At 34.6% G+C, this 23,998-nt stretch overlaps 1 protein-coding gene across 4 annotated transcripts in view; it reads right to left on the minus strand.

Moving 5' to 3' along the window:
• Positions 1–898: 898 nt before the first annotated feature.
• LOC149533729 (Transducin/WD40 repeat-like superfamily protein) overlaps positions 899–23,998 on the minus strand; it is a 106,227-nt gene continuing 83,127 nt past the window's right edge. For all 4 annotated transcript variants that reach the window (XM_089803142.1, XM_089803141.1, XM_089803140.1 and 1 more), the window contains 5 exons: positions 2,397–2,507; positions 2,089–2,232; positions 1,839–1,961; positions 1,478–1,594; positions 899–1,351 (listed from right to left, as the gene is read on the minus strand). In XM_089803142.1, coding sequence (XP_089659268.1) covers positions 1,334–1,351; positions 1,478–1,594; positions 1,839–1,961; positions 2,089–2,232; positions 2,397–2,507 — 513 coding nt within the window. In that variant the 3' untranslated portion in view covers positions 899–1,333. The remainder of the gene's footprint in view (positions 1,352–1,477; positions 1,595–1,838; positions 1,962–2,088; positions 2,233–2,396; positions 2,508–23,998) is intronic.

The raw sequence follows: 23,998 nt of genomic DNA on the forward strand, positions 1-23,998 counted from the left end.
TGGTTATGGCCATTGATGACCTTATGTTAAGACTTTTTTTAGTATAGTTTTGGTTTATGGTCAAGATACTTTAACAATTTAGATGTAGTTAATGTTGTTTATGGCCATTGGTGACCTTATGATAAGACTTGATTTAGTTTAGATGGCTTGATTTAGTTAAAAAGAAATAACTTCTTTCTGATGATGTTATTGATAGTTAGTTTTTACTATTTTTTATACAAGGGTTGGATTTGGTTGTTAACGTGTTGTTAATATGTTAATATCAATGCTACTAAATCTACGACCTCTAGATGATTGTTTATAGGGAGAACACTCTATTTTTTATTTTTTTTAATATAAAATACAATTACCAATCATGCATATTTTCTTGTACACAATTCATTTCTTTGGTATGCCACTTGAAATGTGTGTAAAGAAAATAATAATAAAATAATACTTTCAAATTATAGACCTCCAATCCTAAAATGAATGTATTGAAGCCTTTAAACATGAGAACAAATAAAAAGTCAACAAAATTATAATTAAGAAAAATCTTCAGTTGAAATTTTTTTTTTCACTTAATGGTAATAGGTGTAAGTTGTTAACTCTTGTTGAGATGTGAATAAGGGTAATGTATAGGAAGTATAAATATATGGGTGATATCATGAGCTGGAATATATAAATGTACCATAAAAATAAAATAAAAGATGGATGTCACAAATGTGAGGATAAAGTATACCTAAAAGAGTAGATAAAAACTAAATGTATAAGACTATAATTGTGTTATACTAGAATAAAATATTTTTTTTGAATAATGATATATTAAAAAAAGATATAGAATTTTTTTTTTTTGAATAATGATACATTAGAAAAAGATATAGAATTTTTTTTTTTTAATAATGATACATTGAAAAAAAGATATAGAAAGTATACTAATATTTATTACTCTTTACAAACTTGAAACAATCCAAGGTTCAAATTCTAAAAGCAGTCCCTGGATGTCTCATTCGAATGGGATGTTTAAAATCCCTACAATTCTGTCTATAAAATGTTTTCTGGAAAAATCATCAGAAAATTACCAGAAATGCTTTTCAGTATGAAACATATCGGCTAATAAATTATCTCAAAACAATTTTACAAACAAAATAAATACATTTACATTAAAAGTGTGATATATTATGAACTCTACATATGATACATTTCCTCGTTTGGTGTGAAGTGACCTTTCTGCCACTGCAATCAAACTGCTTAGGAATACGAGGGAAAAATGAAAGTGGGGACCTGTCACCCCATTTTTCTGATTCAATGGGGATCAGCAAAAATGATCTCAAACGCTTTTGGATAGTTTGGCTGTTTAGATTGGAACCCATGCCTGCAATACAGATCCAAAATAAGGCTCTCTATAAAAAGAAATAAATGTACATAATGCTTGGTGGAAATATGCATCTTATTGTAGACTAACGGCGAAGAAGATTTTCAGAATAAACTTTATACTTACCTTGATCATGCCGTTGTCTGTACCACAAAAAATGACGTCATTGAATGCAAGGAGACTTGTGATTTTGCTGCCCACCGACCAGCTAGTGACTTTCTGTAGTTTTTCTCGTAGCCATATCTGATGCACCAGGTTGAAACCTTAGAAAAATCTCAGTGGTATAACTGTATATTGCCTCCCTATGCTTTGTAAACACCGTATATCATGATTTTTATTCTTGCATTCTCTCATCCCAATGATGGATCATAGAGTGTGATCCGAAACATTGATGCTAAAAAAACTTACACAATCGAATTCAGAAATAAAATTTACACATGTCAAATGGATTGTGGAAATCTGATAATGTTAATTTGTAAACACTAACCTGAATTTTAGCTGGAGATGAACTGCAGTTCAAGTAAACGAAATCTTCAGTTACAGCCATTGCTCGAACATCAGATCCTGTTGATGCCATTGAAAGGAGTGCTCCATCCTGTCTCCTCCATACCTTTAGGATACAAATTATACAATTAATCTCTTCAAATATTTGCATAATGTGTCTTTAGGAAATTTTTGTATCGAAGAGTGCTATGATAAAAAGACTTGAAGAAAGTACTCAAAACAGTTATTCTTACTTTGAGGTTGAAACCATCCACTAGGGCACCTGCAGTATAAATCCAATCTCTAAAAGGGACTATTGCATACACCGGTTTCTTTCCCATCCAGGTTCTTGCACATCCTTGGATTTGTTTCGTCTGGCTGCCTGCCACATCTATCTCCTGCAAACCCGATGTTATGAGGTTAAGGTTTAAGCTATGAGAGAAGAGGATACAGATGGAATACTTAAGTCCAAAGGTGATATTGTGACCTACAGACCCAAAAACATAAAGTTTCCTAGTCTTCATATTGCAGAGAAAGAGAGAGGTGAAGAGGAAAGAGAGACCTGTATGCTTGAATCTTTGCATCCACAGAAGATTTTGTCCTCGGACACGACAAGGCTTTGAACTTGCTTATTTTCATTAAGAACTTTTATTACCCTCTGTCCATGTTGTACCTGCAAAAATGATTCCTTGTCTGAATCAAATAGTTTAAGTTTCCAGAAAATCATCTTTCATCTGTACTTGCTTCTGAAAAAATGATAGCAAAAAAATATATATCAGTCCCTGCATACAGAAATTTAAAAATGGTTATGTAAATTCATTGACAAATGCATGATACCTTTGGGCTTACCTCAAGAAAATACTAGCTGTTCAATTTCATCTCACAATTAAATGGATATATGGTTTTTTAAGAGTAACCTTGGCTATAGATTTGTAGGTATTTTACTTCCAAGACAATTTTTCAAATCCTGTTCTAAAACAAAATACATGATCCAAAATGATCATGCACATCGTTTTGGCTGAAATATAAGAAAGGTGCAATATACTTGCTAAAGTTATGTCGAGTTTTGCTTCTATATTTGTGACAAAGCATTGGCCACAACAATGCAAACTATCAAATTTCAACAAGGATCCTTTCATGAACATTACTTCACTTGGATTAAAGGAGATGCTTTTATTTTATTTCTTCAAGGTTTGCACTTTGCGTGTAAGGCACTGCCCAGCAATAATGGGATTATCTGTGGGAAAAAGAAAAATAAATGCAGACTACCTCCATCTATATTTGACTGCAAGAACTATGCTAGGGTATCAAAATGTCCATAGCGTAGCCCAATCTCTGGACTTAAAGACTAAACGGAGAATAAGAAATTGATGCAAATGAATGAGAAAGTAGGACAGAAGATCATCAAATTGATGAGGTGAGGAGAGAACATCCTTCCCAAATCTGGAGGCAAAACTATATAAATCACATTCTATTGCAGATGCAAATGACTCTTAAGAAAGGGACTGTCTCATGTCCCCTTTTTAGCTCTGTCTAGCAGTGACATGAGAGTTAGCCTATTATGGAGTCTCGTAGGCTGGCAGTGGTGATCAAGGACTCATTCAGGGTTTTCAATGTGCGAATTTGGTATTACAGGCAGTAGTAGATCAGTTGAGAGCAGTTCCTTGATTTTAGGAGGCAATTCCTTGATTATAGGAGATTCCTACCTTTTAGGAGGTGGTGATGTTTCCAGAGTTGATGTTCTATGAGATCACCCCCTGGTCTCAATTTCAGGAGATTTGGGTGTGTTCCCTATATTTTATGAGTATCCCTAGATTTGAGGGTGTGACTGCCAGTTGGCCCAGGTTGTCCAGCATTAGTCACAGGCAGGTGACAAACTCAGTTTCATATTTTAGAGGTGTTTGGGTTGTTCCTTGGCTACTTGGGAAATATTTTAATATATTTAAATATTCTACTAAGTTAGCATTTTAATAATTTAAATAAGGCTATGTTTAGCCATTTTGGAGTAATAAGGAGTTTTCTGGCTCCATTTGGATCGATTTGCCTGTGTGATAGCTCGTTGGAAAGAGCTCAGTCTTTAGTATTTGATTATCACTTGTCGGGACTTATTTGATGCTTGGAGCTATTTGTCATTAATAAAGTAATGATTTCCTTCTATTTGGACACCTTTATTGAGAAAATAATGTTATATTATAAAGTTCAAATGAAATCCACTTTAGGGTTCTTTTAGGGTTTGAATTGCTTTGGAGAGGGGATATAAGGAGAAGGCAACCTAAAGATGAGTATCTTTTGTCATTTTATCATCCTATTTTGGACACCATTGCTCTAGAAGAGCATTCCTCACCTGGGAAGCAAACCCTAGTGCTGAGAGCAGATTTGTTGGGATGTAGCCCTCAATAAGATTAGATTTGAAGATTCCTATGCATACAGTTTGATCAAGGCAGTGAATCGGTTTCTAGTATTGCTGTTACACTTTGCATGTAGTGAATTTTTAGGGAAGGCGGCCACTTTGGTTCAGCCTGGCATTTATTACAACAGCGCCCCTGGATCTCATTTTCAGCGAGCATCCATCTTGTTTGAAGCACATCTATCTTGGTACTATTCTGGAATAAATCAGACTCTGCTGGTATGGTTTTAGAATCATTTCCGGATTAGTATGTATTGATGCATATTATTTCTATCACTTCTATTTATCAGTTGTTGTTATTTATTCATTGTAATACCTATATTCTGAAAAATAGATAAAGAAACAACATTCTTCTGCAACTTCTATCTAGCTCTATAAGATCAAAGAAAGATCTATAGGAAAATATAATTTATATAATTAAATATTATAGCAGCAGCAGAGCAAATATCCATTTGGGATATTTCAGTGGTATCAGAGCATAGTTCCTGCCAGCCTGTTGGATTAGTTGCAGGTCAATACCATGGCTAGAATGAGAAATGGGTGCTCTAAGGTTTCATCTCCGTCAACAAGTACAAGTAAGAGGCCTCCTGCTAAGGCTTTCAATGGTGCAATAATAAGCAACTACCATCAGTATCGTTCTCTTCCTAAGGAGATACAAGACATGCTTGCATTGACACAATTTATGGGTATACCAGATGTTGAGGATGATTTGGTATGCAAATGTTCATATTAGCAACAAGGAAGGAAAGAAGAATCAAAGGATAGAAAAGAAAGTATTGGAAGAGAAGATAAGTTAACAAAGGAAACACAGACCAACAATAAACAGCAAGAGGAATTACCACATGAAGATCTTGAGGGGGTATCAAAAGAGGATATTGAAGAGAGCCCTGCTCTTCAATGGCAATCCACATCCTTTGCTTATGGATTTACACATGTCCATAAGCTTATTTTGGAGAGCCAACTGAAGGTTGGTGAAGAAAAGGTCATTGTAGCCTTTTCACATTTTGACAGTTCCCACAAGTTAGTAGAGAGCTACATTTGGAAGGTCCAACTTGAGGAAAGAAATAAATGTAAAGAAGAGCCTTCATCAATCTCTGATTTGCATGTTCTTAAGACAATCATGGAGGCAATGGAGAATAATTACTTAAACCTCCTTTTAGATAGAGATCATCTTTTTGACTTTGGTGTTATTTACTCTATTGCTTTGAGGGGAAAAGAAGAGATTGATCAGCTTATTTCAGAACTTTTAAAGGTTAGAGAAACTTTTAGAAATTCTAAAGTTGCTCTCCTCATGGCAGAAAATCAGATTGAAGAACTGAGTAGGGAGTTGAGTTTAATCCATGCTTTACCTACAAAATCATAAAATTAGTGGGAGGAACATTGTGTGGAGCTGAGTCTACTACATTCTACTTCAGCTCAATCAAAAAACCTACCTCTTGCAACAGCCCATTCAGATAGACAACATATTCATGAGGTGAATGAAGAAGAGGAACCACTCGATGATACATTATCCAGTGACACCAGTAGTTCCATTAATACTGAGGATATACAAGATGATTCCAAAGAAGGTATAGAGGAGGATTCCAAAATTCTGAGTTTGGATAGCAGCAATTTAATTTCCCATTCTCATGAGTTTGTTGCCTACAATATTGAAGAAGTTGATGACATACATTCAGTCATTGCTGATAACCTCTTTTCCAAGATGAGTGCTGATTTGATTTTAGATAACCCACTCTTTGAATTGGATGATGAGGAGGCTCTTGATCTTGATGGCACAAATGATATGAGGAGCTCAATCTTGGAGTATGATTGTGAAGTTGAGCATACACTTGTTGGCCTGGCCACTCAAGAGTTGTCCCTTATGGGCATGGATGACACATATACTTTTGTTAAGAGGTAGCCTCATGGTTTCCTTGACGGGGCAGAAATAACCTTGCTGATTGGTGACTTTGTACTCTTCAATCCATTGAGGATTAGTGACTATCCTAGTGGGGCTCTTATGACTCCTCCGAGTTTTTCACTGTCTACATTAGGTTTTCAACAGTATGGGAGTGTTGGGAGGTGCCCCTATAAGTTAGTGACAGAGTGGGGAGTGTTTGTTGTTAATTGGAATTGGTTCGATAGTATGTTTGATATCACTTGTGTTGCTGGTCAGAGTTATGACAGTGAGATATGGTGGCCATTGTTGATAGTTTTTGACCATGCAAGAAATTACTCACCCATAGTTATGGTGTCCTGTATACACAGAGGGTTACTTGATAGCGATGGTTTTAATATGAAGTTCTTCTACATCACACACAATATGACATGTGTTTTGTTATGGGACCCAAGTATTGATTTGCGAGATACATCACTTTACACAGACTTCCATATATTGCTTCATGGTTTGGAGTGTTTGGGCATTTTTGTCAGAATGGAACAGTTGGTTGTATGTTTGAGAGATATGGAGGGTCGCATGCTGTGGTTGAGCATGTTAGTTTGTCAATTTCCCCGGATTGCATCAGGTTCAAGGATTGTTAGTAGGGACCTCACAGAGAGGCATTGGCAATATGGGTTTGCACATCTATTCAGACAGGTGCAATATGAATATGTTGCATTTTTTTTTTAAATTGGTTTGGAATCTAGGAATGGACATGTATAATACATTCCTCAAGTGGATTCATAATGAGATTCTACACTTTCAAGATCATGATGTTGATATCAGAGTAGCGCAACAGAGGACATGGGTGCATTGGTTGCACTTGGATGAGTATTGTTATAATACTACATATCATATGTCGATTTCTATGAGTCCATTTAGAGCCCTCTACAATTATGATGCTCTATCTTTTGTTGATCTGGTGATTAGTGACAACAGGGTTCCTTTGGCACAGGATTGGGTACAAGAGAACCAGGACATCATGAGATTTCTTAAAGAGAATCTTTAGCAGGCACAGAATCAGCAAAAGGTCTACGCTGATCGACACAAGATTGAAAGGATATTTGAGGTGGGAGATATGGTGTACCTACGACTGCAGCCCTATCGACAGAGCACCCTTAAAAGGGGTGGAGCTGAAAAGCTCAAACCTTGTTTTTATGGACCATACAAGATTATCAGGCATGTTGGAGAGGTTGCATATGAGATTGAGTTACCATTTGGTAGTAGGATTCATAATGTGTTCCACATGTCGTGTCTAAAAAAGACACTGGGACAACATATTATACCATCTCTAGATCTTGGAAGAGAGGGAACGCCAGCTGAGAAGCAGGGTGATTTGAGAGAATCTGATTCACTAGAGAGGTCTCCCTATACAGGATGCCACTTGGGAGGGTGAGACTATTTTATAGCATCCAGCTTTGCAGTTGCTTGTGGGCAAGCATCTCCGAGAGGGGAGGATTTGTCATGTCCCCTTTTTAGCTCTGATAAGCAGCGACATGAGTGTTAGCCTATTATGGAGTCTCATAGGCTGGCACTGGTGATCAAGGACTCAGTCAGGGTTTTCAACGTGCAGATTTGGTATTACAGGCAGTAGTAGATCAGTTGAGAGCAGTTCCTTGATTTTAGGAGGCAATTCCTTGATTGTAAGAGGAGATTCCTACCTTTTAGGAGCTGGTGATGTTTCCAGAGTTGAGGTTCTAAGAGATCACCCCCTGGTCTCAATTTCAGGAGATTTGGGTGTGTTCCCTATATTTTATGAGTATCCCTAGATTTGAGGGTGTGACTGCCAGTTGGCCCAAGTTGTCTGGCATCAGTCACAGGCAGGTGACAAACTCAGTTCCATGTTTTAGAGATATTTGGGTTGTTCTTTGGCTACATGGAAAATATTTAAATATATTTACATATTCTACTAAGTTAGCATTTTAATAATTTATATAAGGCTGAGTGTTTAGCCATTTTGGAGTAATAAGGAGTTTTTTGGCTCCATTTGGATCGATTTGCCTATGTGTGATAGCTCATTGGAAAGAGCTCAGTCTCTAGTATTTGATTATCACTTGCCTTGACTTATTTGATGCTTGGAGCTATTTTTCATTAATAAAGTAATGATTTCCTTCTATTTGGATGCCTTTATTAGGGAAATAATGTTATATTATAAAGTTCAAATGAAATCCACTTCAGGGTTCTTTTAAGGTTCAAATTGCCTTCGAGAGGGGATATAAGGAGAAGGCAACCTAAAGATGAGTATCTTTTATTATTTTATCATCCTATTTTGGATGCCATTGCTCTGGAAGAGCATTCCTCACCTAGGACGCAAACCCTAGTGCTGAGAGCAGATTTGTTGGGACATAGCCCTCAACAAGATTAGATTTGCATACAGTTTGATCAAAGCAATGGATCGGTTTCTAGTATTGGAGTTACACTTTGCAAGCAGTGGATTTTTAGGGAAAGCGGCCACTTTGGTTCAGCCTGGTGTTTATTACAACAGCTCACCTGGATCCCATTTTCAGCTGGCATCCATCATGTTTGAAGCACATCTGTATTGGTACTATTCTGAAATAAATCAAACTCTACTGGTATGATTTTAGAATCATTTCCGGATTAGTATGTATTGCTGCATATTATTTCTATCACTTCTATTTATTAGTTGTTATTTATTCATTGTAATACCTATATTCTGAAAAATACAAAAAGAAACAACGTTCTTCTGCAACTTCTATCTAGCTCTATAAAATCAAAGAAAAATCTACAGGAAAATATAATTTATATAATTAAATATTATAGCAGCAGCAGAGCAAATATCCATTTGGGATATTTCAGGGACATATATCCATCTTTTTTAAATAAATCCTCATAGTTTAACTAAGTTAATAGGTTGTTAAGTGGTTAGGAGAACTGCAGTAATTTGTAAAATAAAATAAGGTGTTAGTTTTAAAGCTTCTAGAGCTCCAGTAAACAGGTAATGATCTTTCCCAAGGATTTTGAGCAAAAGAGCACGATAACATTTTGCTCAAATTAAAATAAAATGCAGAAATCTACACCTAAACAAGCAGAATTAGTTCAGCATCTGAAAAATAAGGCTTGGATAGCTAGATTTAAACTAACGAAGGATTCAAATTACATGTGTACAAACTAGGGAGTGCTTCTACATAGAATATGTTTAGAGAGTGGACATACGAAACGAAAATATGTGAACTGTGCAAAATACAAAATACAAGATTATGGATGAATCATCAAAGATAAAATTTCAAATTATAATGGAGTAAAAATTGTTGAAACAAAGAATAATTGGTGTACATCATATGTCTAGGATACATGGCGACTAGAAATTAGAACAAAACAATGAAAAATCAAAGAAGTAATTAGAAAACAGAATTCAAGAGACAGTTGAGAATGATGGCAATATATTAATTATAGTGATATTTTCAATTACTACATTGTTGGCTAAATTTTTTGTAAGTCATTGAAGACTACAACTTACAAAATTGTGACTTTAGGCAATGGTACAGTGAGATAAATCTCTCCTCTCAACAATAGGGGAAGCTCCTTTCTTACCACAGGTGGCTTCAATAGAGACTTAACTGATTTTGACAAAATAAATAATTCTCTAAATAAACTCCTCTTTTTACAGGAATGACATATGGAAAAACAGCTACTGAAACTTTTTTAAAAAAAAAATCTACTGCTATGGTAATACTAGTGGCTTGGTGGTTGACTTAAGAACAACTCCTGAGACCAGTTATGATTATATTTTTGTAGATTAATAATAAGGGCCCAAAGTTTCTCACGATTACTTTGTTTTGATGAAAAATCAGAATAAGTAGCAAAGAAAAACATCTCTTGTTAACTATCCTAAACTGAAATAAGATACTTAAAATAAAGGTCAAAGTCTTTAACTCTGAGTGTTTGCAGCCACTATCTATCTATAACAATCCCTTTTCTTGAAGCACAAAATCTTCAAGAAACCAAGTTGAGTGCTCAAATGATTTACTCAAACAAACTATAAATTTAATCAAAGATAGATCAATCAATGCAACATAAGAATACACCAATCAATCTCAATCTTCACAACACAAAGTTTGGGAACATCTGCTTTTTTCATTCAAGTCAGAAATTTTGAATCAAGAAACACGAAGTTTTAAAGTCACATAAAATTTCAGCATAGTCACCTTACACAAACAAAAAATTTATATTTACAATGAACTCTCTCATTTATATAGGAAAAGAAGAGAGAGAAAAGGGGAAACCCTCAACTATCTTGACTTATTCTATAATTACCTATGGCTAATTCAAAGGTGTGTGCCTAATGCACTTGCAACTTAATTGAATGAAGTGTGCATTTAGGGACATGTTTTCCTGTATTTACAAGTGTTCGGCTTCTACATGCAATCTTCCATAAACTATATCTATTCCTAAAAGCACGGGAAAATAAATGCCCAAGACACTTAGAAGGACTCTTCACAGTGTTGACAAATTCTTCGAACTTTTGCAACAATTCCCCTAGAGCTGTTGCTTTTGGTTATCTTGTGTGCTGTGCAACAACTGTTAACTTATGTTTTACACCTGCATTTCCAGAAGCAATGCTGCTACACTCTGCCATCTTGTTTTATAGACTACCCTATTAAGCATAGTTACACCGCACTGGGGGACGAGGAAACAGCAGAATGGGGGGACAAGTTTCTGGTATGGGGTGACAGGGGGGCCTCAATTTGGGAACGGGGGAGTTGGGGTATATATATATGCATATGGTACTTAAAATGCTAGTTCTGAAAATATGTATTGCAATATAAGATATAAAGATGTAAAAGAGTAAATACTTGAACATTGCATTGAATTGGAACATCGAACATTATACATAAATAGTCAACATTGGGATGTCCCCCATCCTTGGTGGAGGTGGCGGAATATGGTTGAGCCACTAGGGGCAGGGGGACGGAGTCCCCAAGTCCCCGGTGCGTTGAAGTCTCCGGGACATGGGGCAAAAAGGGTGGGACGTGTCCTTGTGTTACTATGCTATTAAGTCTTGTAGCTTGCGAGAATATAAATCATGCTAAAATCAATGTTTTCCACCCCAACCAGTAGACATATAACTTTTATGCAACTCTGATAAAAATCCTCCCTCCTTAGCAATTTTTCCATTCTCAGCACTGATTTTGCATGTCAGTTGTTGGAAACATTTGCTAATCATGCGCTCTTTGTAATGTCCCCTTTCTGGATTTACTCTTTGATGTGCCTCTAATTCCCAATTTAAGGTTTGCAATAGATTTATATATATACTACGAATAACTTGCACAAACTTTCATTAATTTTTCACTTAGAAATATATGGAATTTATTTTGATTCAATATATACACTAAAAGTATGTATGTTCTTGAATAATATATATACCCACAATAATTATTTCATATATAAAATAAAGTATATTTAATGCTATAGATCACCCTTAATAATAAGACCAACTTAAATAGATATTCTTACTTTTACCCTTTATTTACTCCCCCCACTTACTTCACTATTTAATATCTCACACCCTTCATTACTCCTCTTATGTGGATTTGGCCCTTATTATTCATGTGTCTTTTACTTACCACTAGTTTCTTTTTTATTTGTTTATAGCCGCTCACTTTCTCTTTTTCATATTTTTTATTCCACCCATTATCTCTCCTTGGCTCTTATTATCTTCACTAAAATTCTTAGTTTGTGTATATATCTTCACTTCCATAGTTTAATATCTTCACAAACACAATTACAATTTTTTTCTTCTTATGAATAACTTGAGTTTTTATTTGTTTCTAACAAATTGACATTAAGAATGAATGTGGAAATTAGTTTAGCTTACTTATAATCAACACAAAATATAGTATTACTGTGAATATGAACTAAATATTCAATATGAAATATTAAACTCTGTTAATATATTAAATGGATTATGAGTATATTCATATATTTATCGATGATACAACTGTGATTATCATATGGTCAATTCTCTTCTCTTACTATCATTGAAATTAGGTATTGCAATTACGATGGTTTGTTCACCATTGCCATGCCATTTATAATTGTTGACTCGTTGTAAGTATATTGATTCAATGTTATTCGGCGTTCATTTTAATCTTGATTAGGGGCTTAATGTTTACCATGATATACCACATTGGTATTAATAATTATCATATATGTATATGAGATAAATAGGTTAGAAGTAATATTTTATTATATATTATTATTTAATTATGTCTTTATCATATTAACATTCGTGTCTTATTATTGTTATATATTTACTTAATATTTAATACTTTAATCATTTATAATAGTTGGATTTCATTCCAAAAGGGGACATGATAGTCTGCCCTTCCCGAAATTACTTGTCCTCAAGCAATGTCAACTCATAAAAATCTTACCATGTAGAGTTAATATATACAGTGGTGCAATAAAACATAAAACATACATGAGGACACGAAGTAGACACAGAGTAGACACATGAATGCATGAAGACATGATGCAAACACATAATCCACCCGTGCAATTTTTAATTATTGCATTTTCTGGTTATGAACCCTACAACCACAAGGAAATCATTGATAAATACATGTATATACATAAATTTCAAAAAAAAGGGTGTCCTGGTAAATTAGTCAAAGCCAATCCCATACTAAGCCCATGAGTGAAACTTTGACTCCCTTGGCCTCGGTTGTAAGCATCAACCATCCACATGAGGTGGTCTACTTAGCAGGATTCTTGGTTATCTTATGGTGAATTATTTTTGACATGATGTACAGGGTCCTCAACTTGACCCATCTAAGCCCAAGAGCAAAACTCTAGCCCTCTTGGCCTTGATGGAAGCACTTTGGCATCCATCAAGGTGGTCTACTTAGATAATAATCTTTATCAATCTTAATTTCCCAACCTAATCCCAAGAGTGAAACTTTGACCCTATTGGCCTTGATGGCAACAGTTTGGCATCCATCAAGGTGGTCTACTAGATGGTAATATTACTCTTCTTAATTGTCCAACCTAAGCCCAAGAGAGAAACGTTGGCCCTCTTGGCCTTGACAGCAACGGTGGTCTACTTAGATGGTAATCTTACTCTTTTAGTTGTCCAACCTAAGCCCAAGAGTGAAACTTTGGCCCTCTTGGCCTTGATGGTGACACTTTGGCATCCATCAAGGTGGTCTACCTAGATGGTAATTTTGTTCCTTGATTTCATCATTTATCTAGAGATAGTGCCTTTGTATGATGTAACCTATGCCCATTCCACCGTAGGCCATTCCTAGTGCCTTTGTATGATGTAGCCTATGCCCATTCCACTGCAAGGTGCTTTTGTATTATGTAACACCGTCCATTCCACCACAAGCCATTACTATCTTGAGAAGAAATCATTTTGTCCACACATCTTTGTATTTGATCCACTTAAGGCCCTCCTTTAGTTTGGTCATGAAAAACAATTATTCGATCTTAAGATGAGAATCTCAATTAATTTAAACAAAACAATTTTAATAAAAATAAAGAAATTTCATAAAATTTATCTTAAAATTCTAATAATAAATCAGAAGATAAACTTATCTTGACTGAAGTCCACAATGTTCGATGAATATATAATTGTTTCTTCTTATTTATCTTTCGAGTCTACAATTCTTGCAATGTCTGCTAATAATCTTCAGTAATTCTTAGCTAAATCTCCGATGACTCTTTGCATATGATTGCCATATGAATTTGTAATGCTCCCCTTCTCAATTGTGTTGTGAGGATGTGTATTCATAACAAACCAATCATAATCTTATTTTCTTTTATTTGTGTCTGATTTGTTTCTTTTGTTTTTACTTTACTTTCGTATGCAGATTTGTGTTCTATTTTTACCCTACAAGCTAGCAGGATCATGCTCTGATACCACTTGTAATGTCCCCTTTCTGGATTTACTCTTTGATATTCCTTTAATTCCCAAGTTGAGGTTTGAGATATATATATATATATAATATGAATAACTCGCAAATACTTCTATTAATTTTTTCACTTAGAAATATATGGAATTTATTTTGATTCAATATATACACTAAAAGATATGTATGTTCTAGAATAATATATATATGCCCACAATAATTATTTCATATATAAAATAAAGTTTATTTAGTGCTATAGATCACTCTTATTAATGTGACCAACTTAAATAAATATTCTTACTTTCACCCCTTATTTACCCCCCTTTACTCCACTATTTAACATATCACACAATTTATTACTCCTCTTATGTGGATTTGACCCTTGTTATTTACGTGCCTTTTACTTACCATGGGTTTCTTTTTTATTTGTTTATAGCTGCTCACTTTCTCTTGTTCATACTTTTTATTCCACCCATTATCTCTCCTTGGCTCTTATTATTCTCCTTTTTTCACCACCCCTCCTAAATGTTTCATTTATACCCACTCAAAGGGCGGGTGTCCTTCCCTTCGAAGTAGGCCCCCTAACCCAAAAGGGGTGGCATCAGATCCGTCGGAGTTTAATTGATGCTTTGTCCATTTTATTATTATTATTTGATAATGTAATCAATTTTAAACATAAGACATAAATTTCTATATTTGGATATTTAAATATTATTATTGTGGAATAACGAATATAAATGGATAATATAGTATTATCATTGTTAGAAAGTAAAGTCCACCATGATAATAGAGAAGGCGGGGGGGTGTGGGGCACATGAATCAGTTATCCAATCAAAACAACTCTCAATATCTTTATTAATTTTGAAACATGTAAACAGTAGATGTAACAAACATAGAAAGATAACCATGAAAAATAAAAGATAACCATGCAAAATAACACCAAATATGTTAACTAGGGAAACCCTTGATCAAAGGGAAAATCCTAGTAGGGATGGTACCCACAAAATGATGTACTAGTATAAAGGTTCCTTGTTAGAGGATAGACACTATTAGGAGTCAATGAAAAACAATCAGTACATATGAGTCCCTGTTAGGAGACTTTGAGTCCTTGTTAGGAGATTCCAACCCTATTAGGAGTTGAAAAGAAAACTGTTGAACCCATTGTCCAAATAGCCTTTGTACTATTCCTTCCAAATAATACAATGTGAAACAACAATTGTCCAACCAACTACTTGTCTTGCCAAATACAGTTCCTTTTAAGCTCACCATGCCTCAACTGCACCAAACTATGCTCTAATCTTCACAACTTCGCATACCAGGTTCTCACAATAGATATTACAAAGATATGACCGCATAGTATACAAATGATCTCACTAATGATTACAACCAAGGAAAACATCTTTCCTTTATACCAAGTCCTAAAACAAGTTATTGAGTTGGCCTTGAGGCTTTGCCAATTTACAATAATAATATAGGACCATCTCAAGATATTACAATACACGTTACATTACAATTTTACACTTTAACAAAGATTACAAACAAACTGTCGGCTCACAGTCATCATAACTTTTCATGCAACGAACATCTGATTATGATATCTTAACCAAGGTATCTCCAACATGACTTCAACCTTTGTCTCAGGTCGCTCAACCAAATTTTATCTCTGTTAGGAGATAAAATCCAAATAGTACCTGCCTTCCAAAAAAGTTGTTTGAAAGATGCCTTCACTAAAATCTACATAACTCTATCCAGTCTTCATATTTTCGTACACGCTATAACTATAGCATCTAGACATACTATAGAACATAACCTCAACTACACATAGGCTTATCTTCAATCCTTGAACCACACCAAACACTTCTACCTCTATAACTCTGCAAGTTTTCACAAAATAACCACTATGTTGACATCAATGGCAAACTCTATCATGAATGCAACACACAAGCTCTAAATCATGTCTCCAACAATGCTAATATACTCTCCCATAGGAATAACATCAACATTCATACTGATAATATCTTGAATTTAATATACATAATTAATAGTTATGTTGGATGATGAAATATTAAATTCTATTAATATATTAAATGGATTATATTCATATATTTATCGATAATATTATTGTGATTATCTTATGGTTTTGTGATTTTGAGTGTTTGTTCACCATTGCCATGCCATTTATAATTGTTGGCTCGTTGTAAGTATATTGATTCAATGTTATTCAGTGTTCATTTTAATCTTGATTAGGGGCTTAATGTGTATATAGCTTACCTCTGAAGTATCCAATTCACATGTATGTAAAGTTAGGAAATTGAACAAATAAGTAGCCATACTCATTTACCTTGGTCCATGTCTCATCCGACAAATGTTCCTTTGGGAGTTCTTTGTCAAATAGGCACATGTAATACCCGTAGAACGCATCTTGCACCCTCCTATAGTGCATCCAACTGGGCCTTCAGGGTAGCTGGTCATAGTACTCCCAAACCAACACTAATATCCAATCTCCTTTTGTAGATAAGCCTGAGAATGAGTCCAAATCAGAAACAATGTATACTGGATAGAATTCATGTAGGAAGTCTCAATAGTACTAACCTTGGACCAACTACTCAAACAACACATCATTGATCGTTTCCCTCCAAAAGATCTTTTGTTTGGATCAGATGATGAAAGAAATGTATTGGTACATCAATGGCTCAAAGGTGTTGGATCCTTTGAGTCGACCAATGCAACTCAATAATGTAATGAGATGATCTCCTCCTTAAAATCGATGTGTTGCACTCTCTTTGGCTATCTGACAAGATTGGACCTCTTGTTGATTAACCAGTTGTCATTCACATACTTGATGCAATATGTGGTGTCATCATTCTGTCTTATCCAAGATCATCTGTATTGAAATGTAGGTAACCAATAGAGTAGGGGAAACCTAGAAGATCCTATCAAGAGTCTTTGGGTCTAGACTGGTGATGGTGTTCCCATCTTGGTCTCTAGTGGTCCTTGATAGCAGATTGAAATTCATTGCACATGCATGCATAAACTCTGGTTTGTGGGAAGCCAATGGGAAAGTGGAGACAAGATGAATAATGCTTCGTTTGATGTAGAACATGTCATTGGTGGCAGCAATGTCCACTCTTCTCAAGAAGTATTCGATATCCATGTGTGAGACATTGGTCTCTTTCATGTCTTCACAATATGAGCTAACCTGTGAAGGTGGTATAGAGTTATGGTATTGGTCATATTAATACTTCGGTTTTTTTCTCTCTCAACCTTTACTACTACGATCTCATTTGACATAGCAAAGTTGTGTGCGCAAGCAACTGTGACATGAAAATTCTAAAACATGAGAACATCTTTAAAGGATGGATCCAATAGCAAGGTTGTGTGTGCAAGCAACTGTGACATGAAAATTCTAAAATATGAGAACATCTTCAAGGGATGGATCAATTGCACGTTTTTGGACACACAAGTGTGAGTTTTAGCTTTTTGCATATGGAGTATGGGTAGAACTTTTAAGATAGAAAGAATACATGTGTTTGAGCTCATAGCTGGTATAGAGTTATGGTACTAGTCATATTGGTACTTCATCTTTTTCTTCTCTTTACCTTTACCGGTACGATTTCATCTTACATCGCAAGGTTGTGTGCACAAAAAAAAAACATAAAAACTTCTAAAACATGAGAACATCTTCGAGAGATGGATCCATTGCTTGATTTTGGACGCACAAGTGAGTGTCGAGATTTTCGCATGTGAAGAATGGATAGAAACTTTTAGGACGGCAAATGAAATTTGAATACATGTGTTTGAGCTCAAAATATGTGCTTATATGAAGGGAAAACCCAAAAACAGGTTTTTGGAAGATGATTGGATATGCAGGCAACAAGCTTGGCATAATGTTTACTTGTAATGAATTGTTATGTTTTCATTATAAGTAAGTGTGCAAGCAACCACCATCATGAATTTCAAGTCATGTGGCAACAATATAACAAGCACAAAAGGAGTGCGTGTAAGCATGAAAGTGGGTTTTTTGGATGCAAAAGCATGTTGCACAGTGAGCTTGCTTTCTTTGGTAATTTCATTCAAGAATAGTGTTTTTAATCCCGACTATATATGCAAGCAAGACAAAGCACTTGCATATGCAACTTGGAGAAATGACATGGAAGATAGGAGCACATATTATACATCAAAACAAATGCAAATCTGAAAATGAAATAAAAAGATTTGCAAAAACTAAAAGGACAAACATATATGTTGAATTTTCATGGATCTGTTGCAAACAAGGTCACCGGGAGACGGGGAGACTTTGAGGTCTCCGATACTGGTACTGGTACTGGTACGGCAATTTTTCAAATAGGAGACGGGGGTACTTGGAGACGGCAATTTTTTTTTTTTTTTTTTTTTAAATTTTAATAGTTTAAACTTAAAGAGTCTAATACTAAAAGTAAATACAAAATTTCAAAATTTCAAAATAGTAATACCGTAAGACTAAAAGACTAAAGTAAATAATAAATTAATAATACTAGTGTTGTCACATTAAAAATTAAAATAGATTCATGGAGTCAAACTGTCAAAGATTATAATAATAATAAGCGGTCAGATACAAAAGTATATTACTGAAATAGATTTTAAAACTTGACAAATTGGCATTGCTACAAAAAATTTGTGAAAATTATTGAATTATTCAACATTGATGCATGCATAGAGACACACTTAGGATTTCTATTTTCTAACTAAGAGTTAGGATTGCTTAGTTTAAAAGGGAGTAAATCATTTTGTAATAGTGTTTTTTTTCCAGTTACACAGATTCAACTAACAAAGATTCCTATATTGGTACTAGGATATTGCCAACAGCAGATAAACAGGTACGAATAACAAATACGACTTATACATCAAACTGAAACATGATATCCTCTTGAAAAAACAGAAACATGGGACCAAATACATTCATGTTAACATACATAAAACCTCTAGTCTATCACTGTTATCGCTGAGTCTTTATCAGCAAATAGATGCTTGGTTTTCATGAGGAATAATACTATTATCAAGCATTTGCATATCAGATTTCTGTAACATACGTAATACTATCTTCTAATGCACTAACAACAGTTTTTGCACCCTAATTCCTCAGCCGCATAAACTTATGTGATTTGGGATCTTTACTGCAATCCTGTACAGCTTCCAATATGTTGTCTTAGACTTGTATCGTGTTCCTGTAGGTGACGTACATCACCAAGCAGTTGTTACGGAATTCATATAGTACCTTAGATTTTTGCATTAAAAACATTTAAATGAGGGCTAAAATATATAAAATTATTAAATATTATATTTTACATTTATATTTTATCAGGAGACTTCGGGGAGACTTCACTTTTTGGATTAGGAGACGGGGAGACTTCAGGAGACTTCGTCATGAAGTCTCCAACCTTTTTTGAGGTCTCTGGAGACGTGAAAAGTCTCCGAGACGCGTCTCGGTCTCCGAGACGCCACTTTTAGGGGGGAGACGGGTCTCCTGGTAACCATGGTTGCAAATGTATTAAGCACTGCATTATTAGGTATGTGTTTTCCAAATGCAACAAACACATACATTTATATTGAGTATAAGCCATCAATAGACATGTCCCATGAATAGACATGTCCCTTCATGGGGCATGTCTATTTGTTAATCAGATTATATATATATATATATATATATATATATATATATATATATATTTGTCTCATATATTTATATCTCATATAATTATATATATGTTTATCTGACAGAAGCTATCAAACATCAACACTCCCTCTTAGCTAGGGAGGATAAAGTTAACACACGTATTACCTCGAACTAATATCAAGTTAGCAAGATTAAGGATATCTTTGATCAAAAGATGTCCATCATTTTGATATCACATTTGATATCAAGAGTATTGGTCTCCCAGAATGTCAACATACGATATTCACCAAATATTCAAAAAAGTTTTGATATCACATCTGATATCAAAAGTATTGGTTTCCCAGAATATCAATGATATTCGCCAAGTACTTAAAATAAGGTTGATATCACATCTGATATCAAGAGTATTGGCCTCCCAGAATATCAATGATATTCACCAAATAATCAAAATAAGGTTTGATATCACAACTGATAGTAAGAGTATTGGCCTCCCAAAATATCAATGATATTCACCAAATACTATTTGAGTAATGGCCTTCCAGAATGTTGAGATGCAAAACATTCACCACATACTCAATTTGTTTGATCTCAAAATACAAGTTATTGTAATATCGTCACCTTACAATAACTTCTACAAATACAAGTGACATCATTTGGAAGTTGTCACTTCCTCGTGATGTACACAGGGGGTGGGCCCATTAGACTCACATAGTCACGAGGTATATTTGTGAATCATAGTCCTCTTGACTGCTACATTTTATTGATCACCGAAGAATCCATCTCAACATGGTTTACTCCCTCTGAATCAATATGATTGAGATCACCGAAGGTTGACTAAATCATATCCTCTATCTGCTTCCCCTCTCTTTCAAGGTTGCCTCTAATGAAATGTTAGTCTCCCTCTAAATCTCAATCTCCCTCTTTTTCCTGCAAGAACATTCTTGGAAAAGATCAAAGAAAATAACTCTTATAGTACGTACTAAATCAATATAAGATATTTTCCAATAGGATATAGATAATTATAAAACTTCATACTTTGAAAGTGTTCTTCATTATTACAATATAATTTATCATTTTTAAAAAGAAAAAAATTTGTAATTATAAATCGGAAATCCCCATTATAATCTCATTAATTATTAATGTTCTTAATCAAAACATTATAATATATATTCATAAGGAAATAAACATTATTATAATATATTCACACATACTTGCCTCAATGGTGACATGGTTCTAATGACATTGTCGGCTACTCGTTGAAAAGTATATATCAATTTGGATTGTGGTTCATAGAGATGATTGAAAAAATCCCATCGATTCACAATGTGGGGCCCGTAGTAACTTTATAGCCGTCGATGAGCCAATAACTTAATGCAATTGCACTACCGTTGTAGTCCAATTCGACTCACATGTGGGCATTAAAATCCTCAGCCAACAGAAATGAGTCATTATAACTTAGGAGGATCATATGACTATTTACTTTGTGTGCTGATATTTACTCCATGAGCATGCGATGTTCGAAGTTTCCCTTACATCTTCTTTCATAATGGCTCTTTGACTTAGGTGGTGAATGCAGTTCAGATTGGACTTTGAGATTTCCCCTCTTAAATTAATTTCACCTTTCATTCTACCAAAAGGTTAGGTTTTCTCAATGTAATATATTTCTTTCAATTTGGGCGGCTCTCCTCAACCACTTCCTTTCTCAATGAAGATAAAAGGTGCTTTCAATATGAAAAGGCACTAATATCCTAATATTTAGTAAAGGTAATAATATACTTATATTTTATTGGGTCCATGATTGACGTCTTCACAAATGCGATTCTTGGCTTCTCTCAACTCTTCTTATCGGGACACTACTTGATTGTATCTACGTTTGTTTTTGCGACTTCAAAGACAACTAAATGTGCCAACTACTTCTCGAGTGCCACCATGTAGTTTCAACCCTTATTATTGACTCTATGCATCTAATGATGATGTCTTCACGTGATTTGGTGCCTTGGAAGTTGTTTGCATGAATGAATCAAAAGTAGATAAAGAAACAAAACAAAGGGCTTGAGCAAATCCAAACTGAGACTGATCGGATTATCACAAACTGAGACTACTTGAATCCAAACCAAAACGGATCAGATTATCCCACACTGTTATGTTCTTTTATTAGCACAAACATAAATCATGTTGCTCAATATTTACCATGCAAGTTTGACCATGAATCTGCAAGATGCATGAGTGAAGAGAAGTTGGCATGAACATGGAAACTAGTTTTCAAACTATCAATTGTCTTGGCCTTTAGTTTTATGGACGTAATCTACACAATACTTGAACGTAGGATTGAGACATTCTGGATGCTTTTCAGAGTTCTCATTGTCACTATAATTTTACTCCTTTGGCACACTTTGCAATGACGAAGGCCAAGTTTGAGTATGTTCTAATACGATACATGCCAAATCCGACTCCCTATGTAGGCAAAGAGGATCCTCGCCTTTCTCTGAAAAATTTGCAGTCACACTCATTTACGTATCGTTTCCAAGACAGGTTGAAACATCAGATTGGAAGTTAATGCTCCTTCAACATCACCTCAAGATTTACAACACCACATATATTGGAGATAATTTCAATACTCAGGACTTTTATTATATCTGGTGTTATAGTTTATTCATGATTGTAAAATGCAGAACTCACACACCCGCATGCTTCACAATCTCTTTCTTATACTCTTCATTCGATTTACATCTGCAGTTAGGCTCTGATACCATGTTGAATTTCATGGATCTACTGCAAATGTATTAAGCACTGCCTTATTAGGTATTTGTTTTCCAAATGCAACAAACACTTACATTTCTATTGAGTATAAGCCATCAGTAGACATGTCTCTTCATGGGACATGTCTATTTGTTAATCAGATAATTAATATAATAAATCATATATATATATATATATATTTCTCTCATATATTTATATCTCAATTACATTTCATATAATTACATATATGTTTATCTGACAAAAGCTATCAAACATCAACAATATATACATCTTAGCCATGTGAAAATCACAACTCTTACCTCTTTTCCACAAAAAGCAAAGGAAGAAGTCTCTTCAAATCTCTACACAAAATCTGAAGCAAATCCAAGAAGACTTCTGGATTTAGAAAAGATAGCAGCAAAGGGACAAATAGATTTCGAATCTTGATTCAATCCTTAGAAAAGGAATGCATTTTAGAGTCAAGATTCGTTGCTTGCCAATTGTGGGAAGTTAGACAATTAAAATACACAAGAATAGCAACCATATTGACCAAATCAAATGCAACATGTAAGGGCAACCAAAAATAGCATGTAAGGCATCAACTGCAACTTGGAAAAATGATAAACGAGCTGGAAATAAAATCTAATGCCCAAGAACTCACCTTGGAACCAAAACATTGAGATTTGAAGAAGAAAAATGGCCAAATGTGAGGCATTTTTTAGCAAAAACGTTCCCTAGGCTGGCTAATTGAGAAGAAAAAAACATTCAAAAAGATGCATTTTTTCTATTAAAATTGCTGCCTATGTGTTTGCAGCCAAAACGCCCGAGTCCAAGACTAAAAACGTGTTTTTTTTTTTTTTTTAAATATCAAAGCATATGCATTTGCCTTCCAAAATGATGTCTGACTTTGAATGCATGAGAGGAAGTAAGAATAATGTGTTTTTGAGGAAGAAAAACAAATGCTTTCACTCCCAAAATTCTCGTCCCTAGAGTTATAATGCCAATCATCTATCAAAATTTGGCAAAACAAGTTTTTGACATCAATAACATGTGTTATTGAGTTCTAAATTGCTGCCCTATATGCTTTTCATGCCAAACGCTACCTTGGAGAGGTTATAATGATCTTTTTTGGCCTCATAACACATGCTTGTTCTTTTTCAATCAAAATGCCTCTATTGGAGAAGTCATAATAGGGTTTTGGAGGGCAATAACATATGTTTTTACCTTTTAAAACTCAAATGCACATAAAACATATGTTATTGGGTTTAAAATCCCCACCTTTATGCTTCTAAGTCATTACTCAAGTTAGAATACATAATAATAGATTTTTAAAATGCAATAACTATCTTATTGGGTTCAAATAATAGGATTTCAATATGAAAATGCATTTAAAAAACCCCACTCACACATGTTTAAGTGACATAATTTTAGTTAAAAATGTGTAGTTGTATTTCAAAAGTCCACCTTAATGCATCTCAATTTGAGACTTAGAATTTAATTGGTATTGGGTTTTAGAAAGTGATTTGCATGTGGATGATATGCAATATGTAATAAAAACCCCACCTTTATGCATTTA

This window comes from Cupressus sempervirens, chromosome 10 (assembly GCF_028749045.1).
Source record: "Cupressus sempervirens isolate cs-2001-9-10 chromosome 10, ASM2874904v1, whole genome shotgun sequence".
NCBI classification, from domain to species: Eukaryota; Viridiplantae; Streptophyta; class Pinopsida; order Cupressales; family Cupressaceae; genus Cupressus; species Cupressus sempervirens.